Genomic DNA, 14530 nt, shown 5'->3' on the forward strand with positions numbered 1-14530 from the left:
CGAGGTGGACGCGTCTGAGACGGGAGTAGGCGCCCTTCTGTCTCAGCGTAGAACACCAGAGGGTCCTCTGCTTCCTTGTGGGTTTTACTCCCGGAAACTGTCTTCCGCGGAGTGCAACTATCAGATTGGTGACAGGGAGTTATTGGCCATCGTGCAGGCCCTTAAATAATGGAGGCACCGGTTCCGGTCCTCATTCTGACGGACCACAAGAATCTGACCTACCTTTCTGAGGCCAAGAGATTGACACCACGTCAGGCCAGATGGGCTCTGTTCTTGTCACGCTTTAATTACGTGGTCTCCTACCTACCCGGTTCCAAGAACATCAGGGCGGATGCCTTATCACGGCAGTACTCCGACCTGTCCAGGGAGGAGTCGATTCCGACTTCGGTCATACCTCCAAATCAGATCCTGGCCGCCATTCGCACCAGCCTGACCTCTCCCCTGGGTGAGCAGATTTTGGCGGCTCAATCTGGTGCTCCCTCTGAGAGACCCAACGGCAGATGTTTTGTGCCTGAGGAGTTGCGCACTCGGTTGTTGCGAACCTACCATAACTCCAAGACCGCGGGGCATCCTGGAAAGAATCAGCTGTCCTGGGCTGTTTCACGTCTGTTCTGGTGGCCTTCCCTACGTTCCGACATCGCCGCATATGTAGCGGCATGCTCCGTTTGTGCCCAGAATAAGTCCCCTCGGCACCTTCCGTTGGGCCTTCTGCAACCCATAGCCACCGGGGAGCGCCCATGGTCACACCTGGGGATGGATTTCATTGTGGACCTCCCTGCATCCCGAGGCCATACGGTCATTCTCATGATTGTGGATCGATTTTCCAAAATGTGCCACTGTGTTCCTCTCAAGAAGTTACCCTCTGCACAGGAGTTGGCCACGATTTTTGCCAGGGAGGTCTTCCGGTTGCACGGTTTGCCCAAGGAGATTGTGTCGGATCGGGGGAGTCAGTTTGTGTCCAGGTTCTGGCGCGCCTTTTGCTCCCAGTTGGGGATTCATCTCTCCTTCTCCTCGGCCTACCACCCTCAGTCCAATGGGGCCGCAGAACGATCTAATCAGGCCTTGGAACAATTCCTTTGTTGCTATGTCTCCGACCACCAAGACAATTGGGTTGACCTCCTGCCTTGGGCTGAGTTTGCCAGGAACACGGCGGTGAACTCTTCCTCTGGGACGTCTCCCTTCATGGCCAATTATGGGTTCCAACCTGCCGTGTTACCGGAGGTATTCTCTCCCCAGGATATTCCGGCTGTGGAGGATCACCTTTCCGTCCTACGTGCTTCTTGGGTACAGATCCAGAAGTCCCTTGAGGTTTCTGCGCAGCGCCAGAGACTCCAGGCTGATCGCAGACGAGCGCCTGCTCCTTCCTACCAGGTCGGAGACCGTGTATGGTTGTCCACCCGCAACCTCAACCTTCGAGTGCCCACTCCCAAGCTGGCGCCTCGCTTTGTTGGTCCCTTCCGAGTGCTTCGCAGGGTAAACCCGGTAGCCTATGCCCTTGCGCTCCCTCCTGGCATGCGGATCTCTAATGTGTTTCATGTCTCCCTGTTGAAGCCACTGGTGTGTAATCGTTTCACTTCCTTGGTTCCTCGGCCCCGTCCGGTCCAAGTGGGCAATCGTGAGGAGTATGAGGTGAGCAATATCCTGGACTCACGCCTGGTCCGCGGTCGGGTGCAGTTTTTGGTTCATTGGCATGGTTATGGTCCAGAGGAGCGTTCCTGGGTTCCCTCCGCAGATGTCCATGCTCCTGCCTTGCTCCGAGCCTTCCACGCACGCTTCCCTCAGAAACCGTTCTTTACTCCGCGGAGGAGGGGCCCTTGAGGGGGAGGTACTGTCATGGTCTTACCTTCTTGCTGTTCTCCTTCGTTTGACATGTGCTGGCGGCCATCTTGGTTTCTTGTAGCCTCCCACCCTGCGGCTCCTCCTTCCCACTGGGAGGAGCTGGATGCCTAGCTCATATATATATATAGGAGGTCTGTGGCTTCAGTTCCTTGCTTGGTCCTCCTGTGTTCACATGCTTCTAAGACTGCTGCTGCTGGTTCCTGATCCTGGCTTCGTCTGACTACCCTGCTGGTTCCTGATCCTGGCTTCGTCTGACTACCCTGCTGGTTCCTGATCCTGGCTTCGTCTGACTACCCTGCTGGTTCCTGACCTCTGGCTTCGCAAGGACTCTGCCTCGGTTTCGCCTTCCGTTTGGACTTTTGCTTTACAGCTTGATTTTCAATAAAGCCTTCTTATTTTCACTTATCTGTTGTTGTACGTCTGGTTCATGGTTCCGTGACAGCCGGATCCAGAGCGGAGGATGGATCGCCGCCATCTTGGGCCTGCGCGCCTTCTTCCTGGCGGCAGTGGCCTCGGACCGTTTCGGTGGCGGAGACATGGCGGTGAGTAGGCACGATGAGTATGCAGGCACACTGGAGCGGAGATTCAGTAGATATCAGAACACAGGATGGAAAGAAACCGTTAAAGCCGGGAGAGAGGAGCTCACGCACATCTGCTCACATGAAGCTTCAGGCCAAGCCCCCCCTCCATCAGGTTTTCTTACAGAATGGTCCTGTATTTGGCTCCATCCATCTTCCCATCAATTTTAACCATCTTCCCTGTCCCTGCTGAAGAAAAGCAGGCCCAAACCATGATGCTGCCACCACCATGTTTGACAGTGGGGATGGTGTGTTCAGGGTGATGAGCTGTGTTGCTTTTACGCCAAACATAAAGTTTTGCATTGTTGCCAAAAAGTTTGATTTTGGTTTCATCTGACCAGAGCACCTTCTTCCGCATGTTTGGTGTGTCTCCCAGGTGGCTTGTGGCAAACTTTAAACGACACTTTTTATGGATATCTTTAAGAAATGGCTTTCTTCTTGCCACTCTTGTATAAAGGCCAGATTTGTGCAGTATACGACTGATTTTTGTCCTATGGACAGAGTCTCCCACCTCAGCTGTAGATCTCTGCAGTTCATCCAGAGTGATCATGGGCCTCTTGGCTGCATCTCTGATCAGTCCTCTCCTTGTATGAGCTGAAAGTTTAGAGGGACGGCCAGGTCTTCGTAGATTTGCAGTGGTCTGATACTCCTTCCATTTCAATATTATTGCTTGCACAGTGATCCTTGGGATGTTTAAAGCTTGGGAAATCTTTTTGTATCCAAATCCGGCTTTAAACTTCTCCACAACAGTATCTCGGACCTGCCTGGTGTGTTCCTTGTTCTTAATGATGCTCTCTGCGCTTTAAACGGAGCTCTGAGACTATCACAGTGCAGGTGCATTTATACGGAGACTTGATTACACACAGGTGGATTCTATTTATCATCATTAGTCATTTAGGTCAACATTGGATCATTCAGAGATCCTCACTGAACTTCTGGAGAGAGTTTGCTGCACTGAAAGTAAAGGGGCTGAATAATTTTGCACGCCCAATTTTTCAGTTTTTTATTTGTTAACAAAGTTTGAAATATCCAATAAATTTCGTTCCACTTCATGATTGCGTCCCACTTGTTGTTGATTCTTCACAAAAATTACAGTTTTATATATTTATGTTTGAAGCCTGAAATGTGGCAAAAGGTCGCAAAGTTCAAGGGGGCTGAATACTTTCGCAAGGCACTGTATATGTAGTGAACCCAAAGTTTAAAAGCACTCGTAATAACATGTTCTGACACATGAAAACTAACTGAATATCTATATATCTATACACACACATATATATATATTAGGGATGCACCGAAATTTCGGCCGATAATGGGTTAACAGTGCCAAAAATAATGGCCGCCGTGGGGAAGGAGGAGGGCGCAGCGCAGCGCAGGGCAGGTTTTAAAAGTCCCGCCTCTGGCCGGCCGTCCGCCTCTCAATGACGTCCCTACTACGATCTCTGCATTAATGAATGGACATACCAGGCGGGGAGAGCGGCCGCTATAGATAGAACTATGTGATCCTTCCTGTCAGCTCAGCGCGACTATATGTGAATGAGAACTGACCTGACACCGGGCGGGGGGGCGGGGGGAGCGGCCGCTATTAGCTGTAACTATGTGAGCGCTTCACTTCACTGTCAGGCATGTATCTCTGCTGACAGGGAGGTGAAGCGCTCACATAGTTACTGCTAATAGCGGCCGCTCGCCCCGCCCCCCCGCCCGGTGTCAGGTCACTTCTGTTCTCATTCACACATAGTCGCGCTGAGCTGACAGGGATGGATCACATAGTTATAGCTATAGCGGCCGCTCGCCCCGCCCTCCCACCCGGTATGTCACTTCATTCAACACAGATCGTAGTAGTGACATCACGGGAGGCGGTGCCGCCGGCCAGAGGCGGGACTTTTGAATGAAGGACACCCGAGGAGGGACGCTGAGCCAGAGGGGGGAGGGGGGGAGATGGGGGAGAGCTGAGGCAGTGGGGGGGGCTGAGGAAGTGGGGGGGGGGTGGGGGGGAGATGGGGGGGAGCCGAGGCAGCTTACCAATGATGTAGCTCAAAGGAGCAAGAGTTCAAAACACACGTGTAAAATCACTTACTCACCCAGCGCTAAAATACACTATAAAAACAATTGAAATAAAAACCGTGAAGGTGAAAGCTGCTGCTATACAAGGGTAAAACTGAAATAAAGTGCAACAAATGCAGCTTGCATAAACCAATTTGTGACACTAGCAGCGCTAAAAAATATTTTTTAGCGCTGCTAGTGTAACAAATTGGTTTATGCAAGCTGCATTTGTTGCACCTTATTTCAGCTTACCAATGATATTTGTATTATGAAGCATGAGGGGTTAATGTATTGTCACTGCTGGTCACTGATGCATTAGTGACCGACCAGTGGCAGGTAATTAACCCCTTTGTGCTGCATTAGTGCGACCAGTATCAGTGTTAATTAACACTGGTTGCACTGACACTGGTTGCACTAAAGCAGCACAAAGGGGTTAATTAACTGCCACTGGTCGATCACTAATAGATGAGTGACCAGCAGTGACAATACATTAACCCCTCAAGCTGCATAATACAAATACCATTGGTAATTAAATTAACCTCTTGCCAACCCGTCACAGTACATATACTGTGACAGGGTGGCAGCGACAGGTGTACGTCGCTGCCTGTTTTTGGTGTATGCCCCTCTTCTATCTATTTTAAAAAATTTTGGGGGAAAAAGTCATTTTCGGTTTTCGGCCAAGGGCATCCTGCATTTTCGGCTTCGGCCCAAAATTTTCATTTCGGTGCATCCCTAATATATATATATACAGTATATACACACACACACACACACACTATATATATATATATATATATATACACACACACACACACCAGTACATACAGTGTATATATATATATATATACACACTGTATTTTCTGTATTTTCTGGCGTATAAGACTACTTTTGAACCTCAAAAAAATCCCCCAAAAATGGGGGGTCGTCTTATACGCCGAGTATAATATCTCCAAGGTAACCTAAGTATAAGTATTACCGGTAGATCATGTAATAGGGGGGTCGTCTTATACGCCGGAAAATACGGTATATATATATATATATATATATATATATATATACACACACACACACACAGTTCTATTCAAAATTATTCAACCCCCACTGAAATGGATTGTTTTGGCCAGTTTGACATTGATTTTGATCATTCAGTCATCCTGCTTACAATTAAATCAAAGAGGCACATGTAGGTCAGACAAATATAACATAACATTTATAATGAAATAACCACAAATGTCTTTTGTGTGCTCACATTATTATCAGTTTTGTTCAACCCCCAAGTGACATTCAATCTTAGTACAACATCCTTTTACAGTTATAACAGCTTTTAAATGTGAAGCATAGCTTGACACAAGTGTTTTGCAGCGATCTACGGGTATCTTCGCCCATTCGTCATGGGCAAAAGCCTCCAATTCAGTCACATTCTTAGGCTTGTGCACTGCAACTGCTTTCTTTAAGTCCCACCAGAGGTTCTCAATCGGATTTAAGTCTGGTGACTGTGATGGCCACTCCAAAATGTTCCAGCCTTTAATCTGCAACCATGCTCTAGTGGACTTGGAGGTATGCTTGCGATCATTGTCCTGTTGAAAGGTCCAACGTCTCCCAAGCTTCAGGTTTGTGACGGACTGCATCACATTGTCATCCAATATCTCCTGGTACTGAAGAGAATTCATGGTACCTTGCACACGCTGAAGCTTCCCTGTGCCTGCAGAAGCAAAACAGCCCCAAAGCATGATTGACCCCCCGCCATGCTTCACAGTAGGCAAGGTGTTCTTTTCTTCATAGGCCTTGTTCTTCCTCCTCCAAACATAGCGTTGATCCATGGGCCCAAACAGTTCTAATTTTGTTTCATCAGTCCACAGAACACTATCCCAAAACTTCTGTGGTTTGTCCACATGACTTTTGGCATATTGCAGTCGACTCTTCTTATTATTTGGAGACAGCAAGGGTGTGCGCCTGGGAGTTCTGGCATGGAGGCCTTCATTACGCAGTGTGCGCCGTATTGTCTGAGCAGAAATTTCAGTACCCACATCTTACAAATCTTTTCTCAGTTCATCAGCAATCACACAGGGACTTTTCTCCACTCTACGCTTCAGGTAGCGCACAGCAGTCGAAGTCAGCATCTTCTTTCTGCCACGTCCAGGTAGCGTTTCAACAGTGCCCTTTGCCTTGAATTTGCGAATGATGCTTCCTATGGTGTCTCTTGGTATGTTTAACATCTTTGCAATCTTCTTATAGCCATTGCCCTTCCTGTGAAGAGTAATCACCTCTTCTCTTGTCTTCCTGGACTATTCTCTTGACTTCACCATGTTTGTAACCACACCAGTAAATGTCTAGAAGGAGCTGAGTATCACAGTCATTTTAAAGCTGCCTAATTGGTGCTTATTAGGCTTTATTGTTGCTCCCTGACATCCATCAGGTGTTTTCAACCTCTGTTCTTCAGATTGGTAAGGCCCGTACACACGTAGCAATTGTCGGCCGTAAATATTCGGCCACCATCCGATCGGCCGATTGTCGGCTTGTTAGTATGATGCTTCCGACAACCGACTGCGACTTTTCGGCCGAACAGAATCTGATGTGCATGCTTTAAAATTTTTGTTGGCCAACACCAGAACGGCCGATTGTTCCTCAGTCAGTACAGAATTCGGCCGACAAACAGCAAATGAGCAAGACTGGGCATGCTCAGAGAAGAAAAAACACACGGAAAGTTAACCATCACATGACATCACTTCTGCAGTCGGTTGATGTTGCCCGACAAAATTAGTGTGCAGTCTTTAGCACTTTTCAACCTACACGACAGCACCGGACAAAAGACGGCCGATCGATCGGCCGACAATCGGTGCGTGTGTACGGGCCTGTAGTCTTTAAGGGGTTGAATAATTGTGTCAATGAAGAATTAACAAAAGAAACATTTACTACTGTATTACAAAACCAATTGATGTCATTTTAGTTGCATATGGTTCTTTAAGAAGTCCTTGTAGGATTTCATTCTGAATACAATTACAAATGTACACTAAATTCCCTAAAACCCTTTACAGCATTGGGGGGGTTGAATAATTTTGAATACAACTGTATACACACACACACACACACTTTTTTTTTTTTTTTTAATTTTGAACCCACTGGTGCTGATATATCGGAAGAAAGAAGTCTTCTTCCTCTATCACACCAGCTTCTCCCCCTGATTCTCCACCTCTGAGCTGGAGAATCTGGAATGGAGATATTTCAGAATAACGGCTGTGAGATCTTCAGATCTCACTTTTCTAAACTGGCCGTTTGTGAAAGAATGGTCATGTACTGTGATGAGAAGAGAAGAACATGTTCTCTGCTCCTCATCTCAGCTACCTAAACCGTAACTCATTAGAGATCAGTCGTGATCCTGAGGATCACGGCTTTTCTCTGTTTATTAAAAGTACACCTAAATGCCTGAGAAACAGATCTGGACTCAGCCTACTCACTAGAACAGTGGCGCCTTGCACTGTCCTCCACCCACAAGTTTACACGTAACGCTAATAATTGGGAAATGATGTACAAGATCACCCACCGTTTGTATCTAACTCCCTATAAATTGTCCCGATTCTACCCTACCCTCCCAAATACATGCTGGAGAGGATGCGGTCAGGTAGGCAACCCCTTTCATCTCCTTTGGTCTTGGCAAACACCTAGCTCAGTATTGGCCGAACGTGTTCAGACTCTAACCAAGGTTACAACAGCCATCCCTATGCAACCAAGTCCAGGCCTAGCTATTCTAAATTTAGAAATTGATAATGTCCCCCATCCACTCAGGAACTCAGTCACCAACATACTCCTTGCTGCCAGATTACTCCTATTGCGGTGATGGCGGACTCCCATAATCCCTCCCTTAGAAGAGGTCATTCACCTAACTCAGGAGCATGGTTCATATGAACGAAGGTTTGCATCAGCTAACAACGTCCTGGTCAGGGCTAATGAGAGTTGGGCTCTGTGGTTGGAGTGGCTCGACTCCTATGATGGTACAGGAATATAATTTCCACTGATATTGACTGGTTTTAATGTAATCTCAATGCTTAGACGTCCCTTCCTTGTTTCCCCTGTTATTTCCCCTGTTATTTCCCCTGTTTTGTGTTGTTCTTTCACTGTCCGCCCCCTGGGGGCTGGCAGTTACACTCTACGCTGTATGATTGTCATGCGCATTGTGAAATTTAAATGTGGATACTCCAGGTGCGGGCTAGCGCCTCCTGCGCGGATGCCTGGTATCCATATTGCTACTTTTGACTGTATTACTGTACTGTTATGTTTTAAAACCAATAAAAATTTATTGAAATTAAATGTGAAAGCTGCTGTACCGACTGGCTTTGGACCAGACCTGGAGCTCATCCCTACTAGTCACTGAGGCTTGCATTTTCATACTCTTCGCTCTTCTGCCTCCGCTGGACCCTTCTGTTTTTTCTTACGAAAGTAGAAAAGAGCTCTGCCAAAAAAAAAAAAAAAAAGAAATACACAAAATTAAAAAAAACTGAATTTTTGTAAAATCTTACCGTAAAATTCCTTTCTCTGAGTCCTCCGACAGTCGTCTTCACTAATGGGGTATTGTCTTCCTCTCCATAGGAGTAGCTAGGCACAAGACTTGTTAATACAAAAGCTTTTGCGTAGACACACCCATGGGGGCTGTCCTACCAGTCCAATATCCCCCTGCAATCAGCCATCCCAACTCAGTTTGGTAGCAAGCAGTTAAGTGTATAAGAACCCCAAAAGAGGGGCGGAGGCGGCGACTGTCGGAGGACTCACAGAAAGGAATTTTACGGTAAGATTTTACAAAAATTTTGTTTTCTCTTACGTCCTTCGACAGTCGCCGCCCACTCATACAGTCTTCACTAATGGGGATGTCCCAAAGCAGTGTAGAAATGAGGGGTGGGAAACGCAACCGTCAGAAAAGGCAACGCAGTACCCACATCAGAGAAAGGAACCTTACATGAACAGCAAGGGAACCATCTGGGCAACAAAAAAGGCTCAACAGGAGCAACAACCCAGGAGAGCAAATAACCAAGAGGGTAAACAACCAAAATAACCAGGGGGTGAGCACCAGCAGGGGCGGGGACGTTGATGGTGGTGAACTCGGCGCCTGAGGTGGCAGTGAAGGAAACTGTTGATGTCGGAGTCCATCTTGACCCACATGTTAAGGAAATACAATACAACCCTACCTATGACACCCTGTTTGCACCTGAGTGCGTTTTGGCTCTCATCCCTGCCTCTCTTTGGCTGGCTGTAACCTCATACCATTAGGAAAGGCTAAAATCAATGTCCCCATCCAGAAGGAAAAGAGCCAAAAGGGTGTCCACTCATGTTCAGGAAATCTTCTGTAAGTGATAGGAGAACCGTCACCAACACCCAATCACACAGCCTCTTACCGAATCGCATTGACCCTCATCACAAAGGAGATCCTATTCCCTGGCTTAACAGGGGGACATCCCCCTTCCCCCTCCCTCAGGAACCTCACAGACCACGCTGCAATAAGGCTTGTTACCCCTGTAGGGGTACATACCTCCGGTGAGTGCGGGAGCAATTGGAGGGGTGCACTTGTGTTTCTCACTCACTACTCACATCACCCCTAATGGTTTTGAAGCACCTTAATGTCACCGAAATTGCTGCTGTTCACCGAGTATTGAATATATATATTTTTTCCACATCACTGAATCACCCAGCAAGAGAAAGACTGTTGATTTGCTGTTTTTGGTTTCTTGCTGTTTTTGGGACTATTATCTCACTGCATGAGCATCATCCTTTGCTACATTTATTGTTATATTTATTTACCATTAGTACAGATGTGATTTTATAATTTTATTGCACGGTTCACCTATGTATACCGGTTAAAACACACATTATATCAAGTGTGCTGTCACACACTTATATTCTTTATATACACTTTTTTTACTGGCACAATTATTTATTTTTTACCATTTGCACTGGAACACTTTATCACACTCCAACAGGAGAACATTTTGCAGAATTTTTTGATACTGTTTTTACACTGTTTTCAATTAACACTATAGCACTTTAAACTGGAATATTTTTTACTTCTTTAGCACTTTAAATTAGGCAGCGCCACTTTACCTCACCTTACCCATATATTTTGATATAGCCTTCGGGCCATATTTTGAGGTAGGCCGCAGCCCTATCCTTCGTCCACAAGCGCGGATTTCTTTATTCCTTACATTCAGTCATCAGCACATCCATTTTGGCCACCAAAGTTGCCACAACAGCAGCCAAATTAGTCACGGCAGAGGATTAAGAGGAACTTGAATCCCCCACCAAGGCTGGAGGGAATTTGCTGTCCTGAGATTCCACTGCAAAAAAAGTTTTTTTTTTTTGTAAGGCATTGGCCCTTTAAGAGCGCCGCGGACCCCCGCAGCACACCACTACAATAACTGTGGAACACAGACCCCCCGCAGGAACAAACTGAGAGCCAGGAAGATTGCACAATGGAGGAAAGAAAGGACAGCAGAATAGAGCCCCACAAGTGTGTTACCACCGCAGTCGGTCGCTCCTGAGTAAAGGAAGGAAGTGATGTCACCGCCAGAGACTGAACTGAGGCTGCAGGCTAAGGAAAAATGGATGCCTATAGAAAGCAATGTGAGGCTTCGGTAAAATGGCCGCCGACATGTGCTCGGAACGATCGTTTGCCACACACAATTTGGCACCGCAAGGCACCAAAATACACTACACACCATGCTGTATAAGCGCCCATAGTGAAGCCAGAAATGCTGCCCACAGCTAAAATGGCGGACCGGCGGTTTTTAACCCCGCAGCGGTCGCCGCACGTTTCTGCACCTCCAAACACCCTAAAGTGACACAGGAGCGGTACCCCCAAAAACCCCTCACAGCGTTGGCTGTGACAGAGAAAACCCCCACAGGGACCGGGATCAGGGAGCCCAAAACGCACAGACATAGGGGACACCACAGACACACAGGACTGCCGACCCCAGACAGAGGCCCCACACAGAGTGTACTTACCTGTAGCCGATGGCGTGGGGTGCCTCATAACACACGGAAAACCGCCCACCTACAGATGGCAGGGGGTGCAGTCAGCCAAAAACGCAGGACACCATTAGTGCACGGACGAACCTATGCTGTGTCCGGTGAGGTAGCCACCTCACAGGCTGCATCCCTGAGGACAGGGATGGGTCGTTTAGTAGGCTATGTGCTCGCCCTGGCCTCACAAAAGCTCAATGGTGGGCTGGGATTCCATCTGACCCTCTGTCCTGGAGAACCAGGACGGTCAGTCCTATTCCCAGCTCCGCAGACGCCGTCTTCATTCGAAGATCCACTAACTAAAGCGGACAAAATAAACAGCTAGTAATGCAAAGAAAAAATGACATTTTCAGAAAATAAAACAGAAAAATAGAAGAAGGCTGAGACTGTAGCCCCAGCACAGGGAAGCCTATCTACTCCTAAGCTAGGCAGAAGACAAACTGAGTTGGGATGGCTGATTGCAGGGGGGTATTGGACTGGTAGGACAGCCCCCATGGGTGTGTCTATGCAAAAAGCTTTTGTATTAACAAGTCTTGTGCCTAGCTAATCCTGTGGAGAGGAAGACAATACCCCATTAGTGAAGACTGTATGAGTGGGCGGCGACTGTCGGAGGACGTAAGAGAAATTTGTATTTTGTTAAACAGCTGTATAGAAGTAAAATCATGGGTTATCTGATTTCTGTTGTCTGGGCTCTCTCACTAGAAGTGAAGCCACATGTAGCTCTGTGCACACATTATTGTTAATGAAAGCTTGCACTTTTAACCATTTCCCCCTTAATGACTAGGCCATATTTTGCGATTCGGCACTGCGTTGCTTTAACGGACAATTGCGCGACAGTCGTGCGACGTGGTACCTAAATAAAATTGATGTCCTTTTTTTTCCCCACAAATAGAGCTTTCTTTTGGTGGTATTTGATCACCTCTGCAATTTTTATTTTGCACTATAAACAAAAAAAGAATAGATAAATATTTTTTCACATTCTGCTATATAACATTCCCCAAAAAAAAAAAAAAACGCAATAAGCTTATTTTGATTGGTTTGTGCAAAAGTTATTGCGTCTACTAACTACGGGAAAGATTTATGTTATTTTTTGCGGAACCGCGACATTGCAGCGGACAGATCGGACCCCTGACTGACATTTGACACTTTTGGGGGGACCAGAGACATTACTACAGTAATCCGTGCTAAAAATATGCACTGTTACTGTAATAATGACACTGGCAGGGAAGGGGTTAACACTGTGGGTGATCAAGGGGTTAATGTGTACCTAGGGGCATGTTTCTAACTGTGGGGGGCGTAGCTTTTGAAATGATCACAGAGACCTGTGTTCCTATATAGAAGGATCACAGGAGCTCTGTGATCATTCCAGGGAGAAGAACGGTCAGCTGTGTTTACAACAGCCGACCGTCCTCTCTCAGCGGGAAAAAGATAGTGGGCGTTAGGTGGCAATCGGAGCCATCTGCCCGCTGCATCGGCTTCCCCGCTGACGAGCGGGGGCAGGGGCACGCCGCTGGTGGAGCACGCTCGCCCCTTAGCTGCCTGCGCGCGACCGACGTATACCTACGTCGGTTTGCCCAGGAGCGGCTGCCTGCGGCGGGCAGTCGTAAAGTAGTTTATATAATATAGTAATCCTGCTCAATACAATGACATAAAAGTACATTGCAACTTCAATTATGTCATTGTCTTTCACATGAGAGAAAATGTAGGGGACTTAAGATGGCCATAGACGGATCAAAATTCAGCCAGATCAGCAGGGACCACTTGAATTTCAATCTGTGTGGCAGTCCCCTCAACAGAAGTCGATCATTTGATCGACTTTTGTCAAACGGACAAGTTGTAAAACTCAATCAGCAGCTGCAGCCACTGATTAGTGTAATCTGACAGCAGAGGGTGCAGCTGTCAGAATCTACTGTTCCTGTTAGGCGGATTCCTACATTTACCTCATTTGTGTGGATTGAAGATTCTGTTAAGCCTAGTACACAAGGGCCGAATGTCAGACGGCACAGTCAGCCCATGTGTACTGCAGCCAGTCCAAGAGAGGCCAGCTTCTGTCGATAGGGCATGACCAAAAAAGGTCTGCTGATTGGCTCCCTAATGGCTGAGAGCAATGACCGAATTGCTCTGGCTGGGGTCCCCCTGTCAGAACACAACACAGCAAGGTAGATTGCTGTACTAACATCAGATAGTACAGCAGCTCCTCCTGAGCTGTCAGATTTTTTCCTTTAGCCCTGCTGGGTTGAACGAAAAAAAAAAAAAAGCTACTAGTGTGTACCAGGCTTTAGCCTTTACTGTTCAGCCAACAGGCTGAACAAAAATAATAATAAATTAACAGTGTATGGCCAGCTTTAAGCAAAACTTTTTTTTAAATCTGCAATGCAGAACACTGGGGTTTATATAAGAAACTTACAGTAAATACAAAAAAAGTTACATATATCAACCATTCAAGTGTTGGCTTTCCTTTATGTAACATATACTTCAAAGCTAAAGCCTAGAATCTGATTAGTTCAGAGAGCAATGCCTCCATTATTTGTAGTGCAAATATTCATAAACCAGCCTGTGTGTTTTTTTTACCTGTCAAGTGTGGTGGCCATATTACAGGTCATATTAGGTAAAAAAAATTCTAGACATGGAAAGACCCAGATCTTAGCTGACGACATTTTATGTGTGACGTATGATTCCTCTTCCTCCAGGAATGGCACTTGTGTGATGAGGCAGTGAAATTATTTTGCTAAGTTAAGTGAAAAATTTACTTACCCAACCAAACATCCAACAAAAGTTAAAAGTATTATGCCTCCAGATACGCTTCCGGCAATGATGAGGATAGTTTTGTCATCTAATCCTGGCTTGTTTCCGCCTCCAACATATACTGCATCACATGTACAGTAATCAGCTCCTGCAAGTGTAGCATAAAAAAGACATTAGCAGATTATTATAATAAACACTTAGGCTCCGTTCACATACTATCGTATCGAATCGCGGGCAGAATTGCGGCAATACTGCTCGGGATCCCGAATCACTGCACATTGCGGAACGCCCGTGCGATTCCCGTAACTTGCAATGGCACCCCA

General features: G+C 46.7%; 2 protein-coding genes across 2 annotated transcripts in view; one reads left to right on the forward strand and one right to left on the reverse strand.

Moving 5' to 3' along the window:
• ANKRD45 (ankyrin repeat domain 45) overlaps positions 1-14530 on the forward strand; it is a 119131-nt gene that overhangs the window by 41758 nt on the left and 62843 nt on the right. The gene's annotated exons all lie outside the window — the stretch shown is intronic.
• Positions 8838-14530, reverse strand: part of LOC309561653 (uncharacterized protein) — a gene marked incomplete at its 3' end in the record, with an annotated part of 36892 nt that continues 31199 nt past the window's right edge. The window contains exons 3-4 of the mRNA XM_082265646.1: positions 14217-14355; positions 8838-8904 (exon numbers count right to left, since the gene is read on the reverse strand). Of these exons, the coding sequence (XP_082121772.1) occupies positions 8838-8904; positions 14217-14355 (206 nt within the window). The remainder of the gene's footprint in view (positions 8905-14216; positions 14356-14530) is intronic.

This window comes from Pelophylax lessonae (genome assembly GCF_965119305.1).
Source record: "Pelophylax lessonae genome assembly, chromosome: 8".
NCBI lineage: Eukaryota > Metazoa > Chordata > Amphibia > Anura > Ranidae > Pelophylax > Pelophylax lessonae.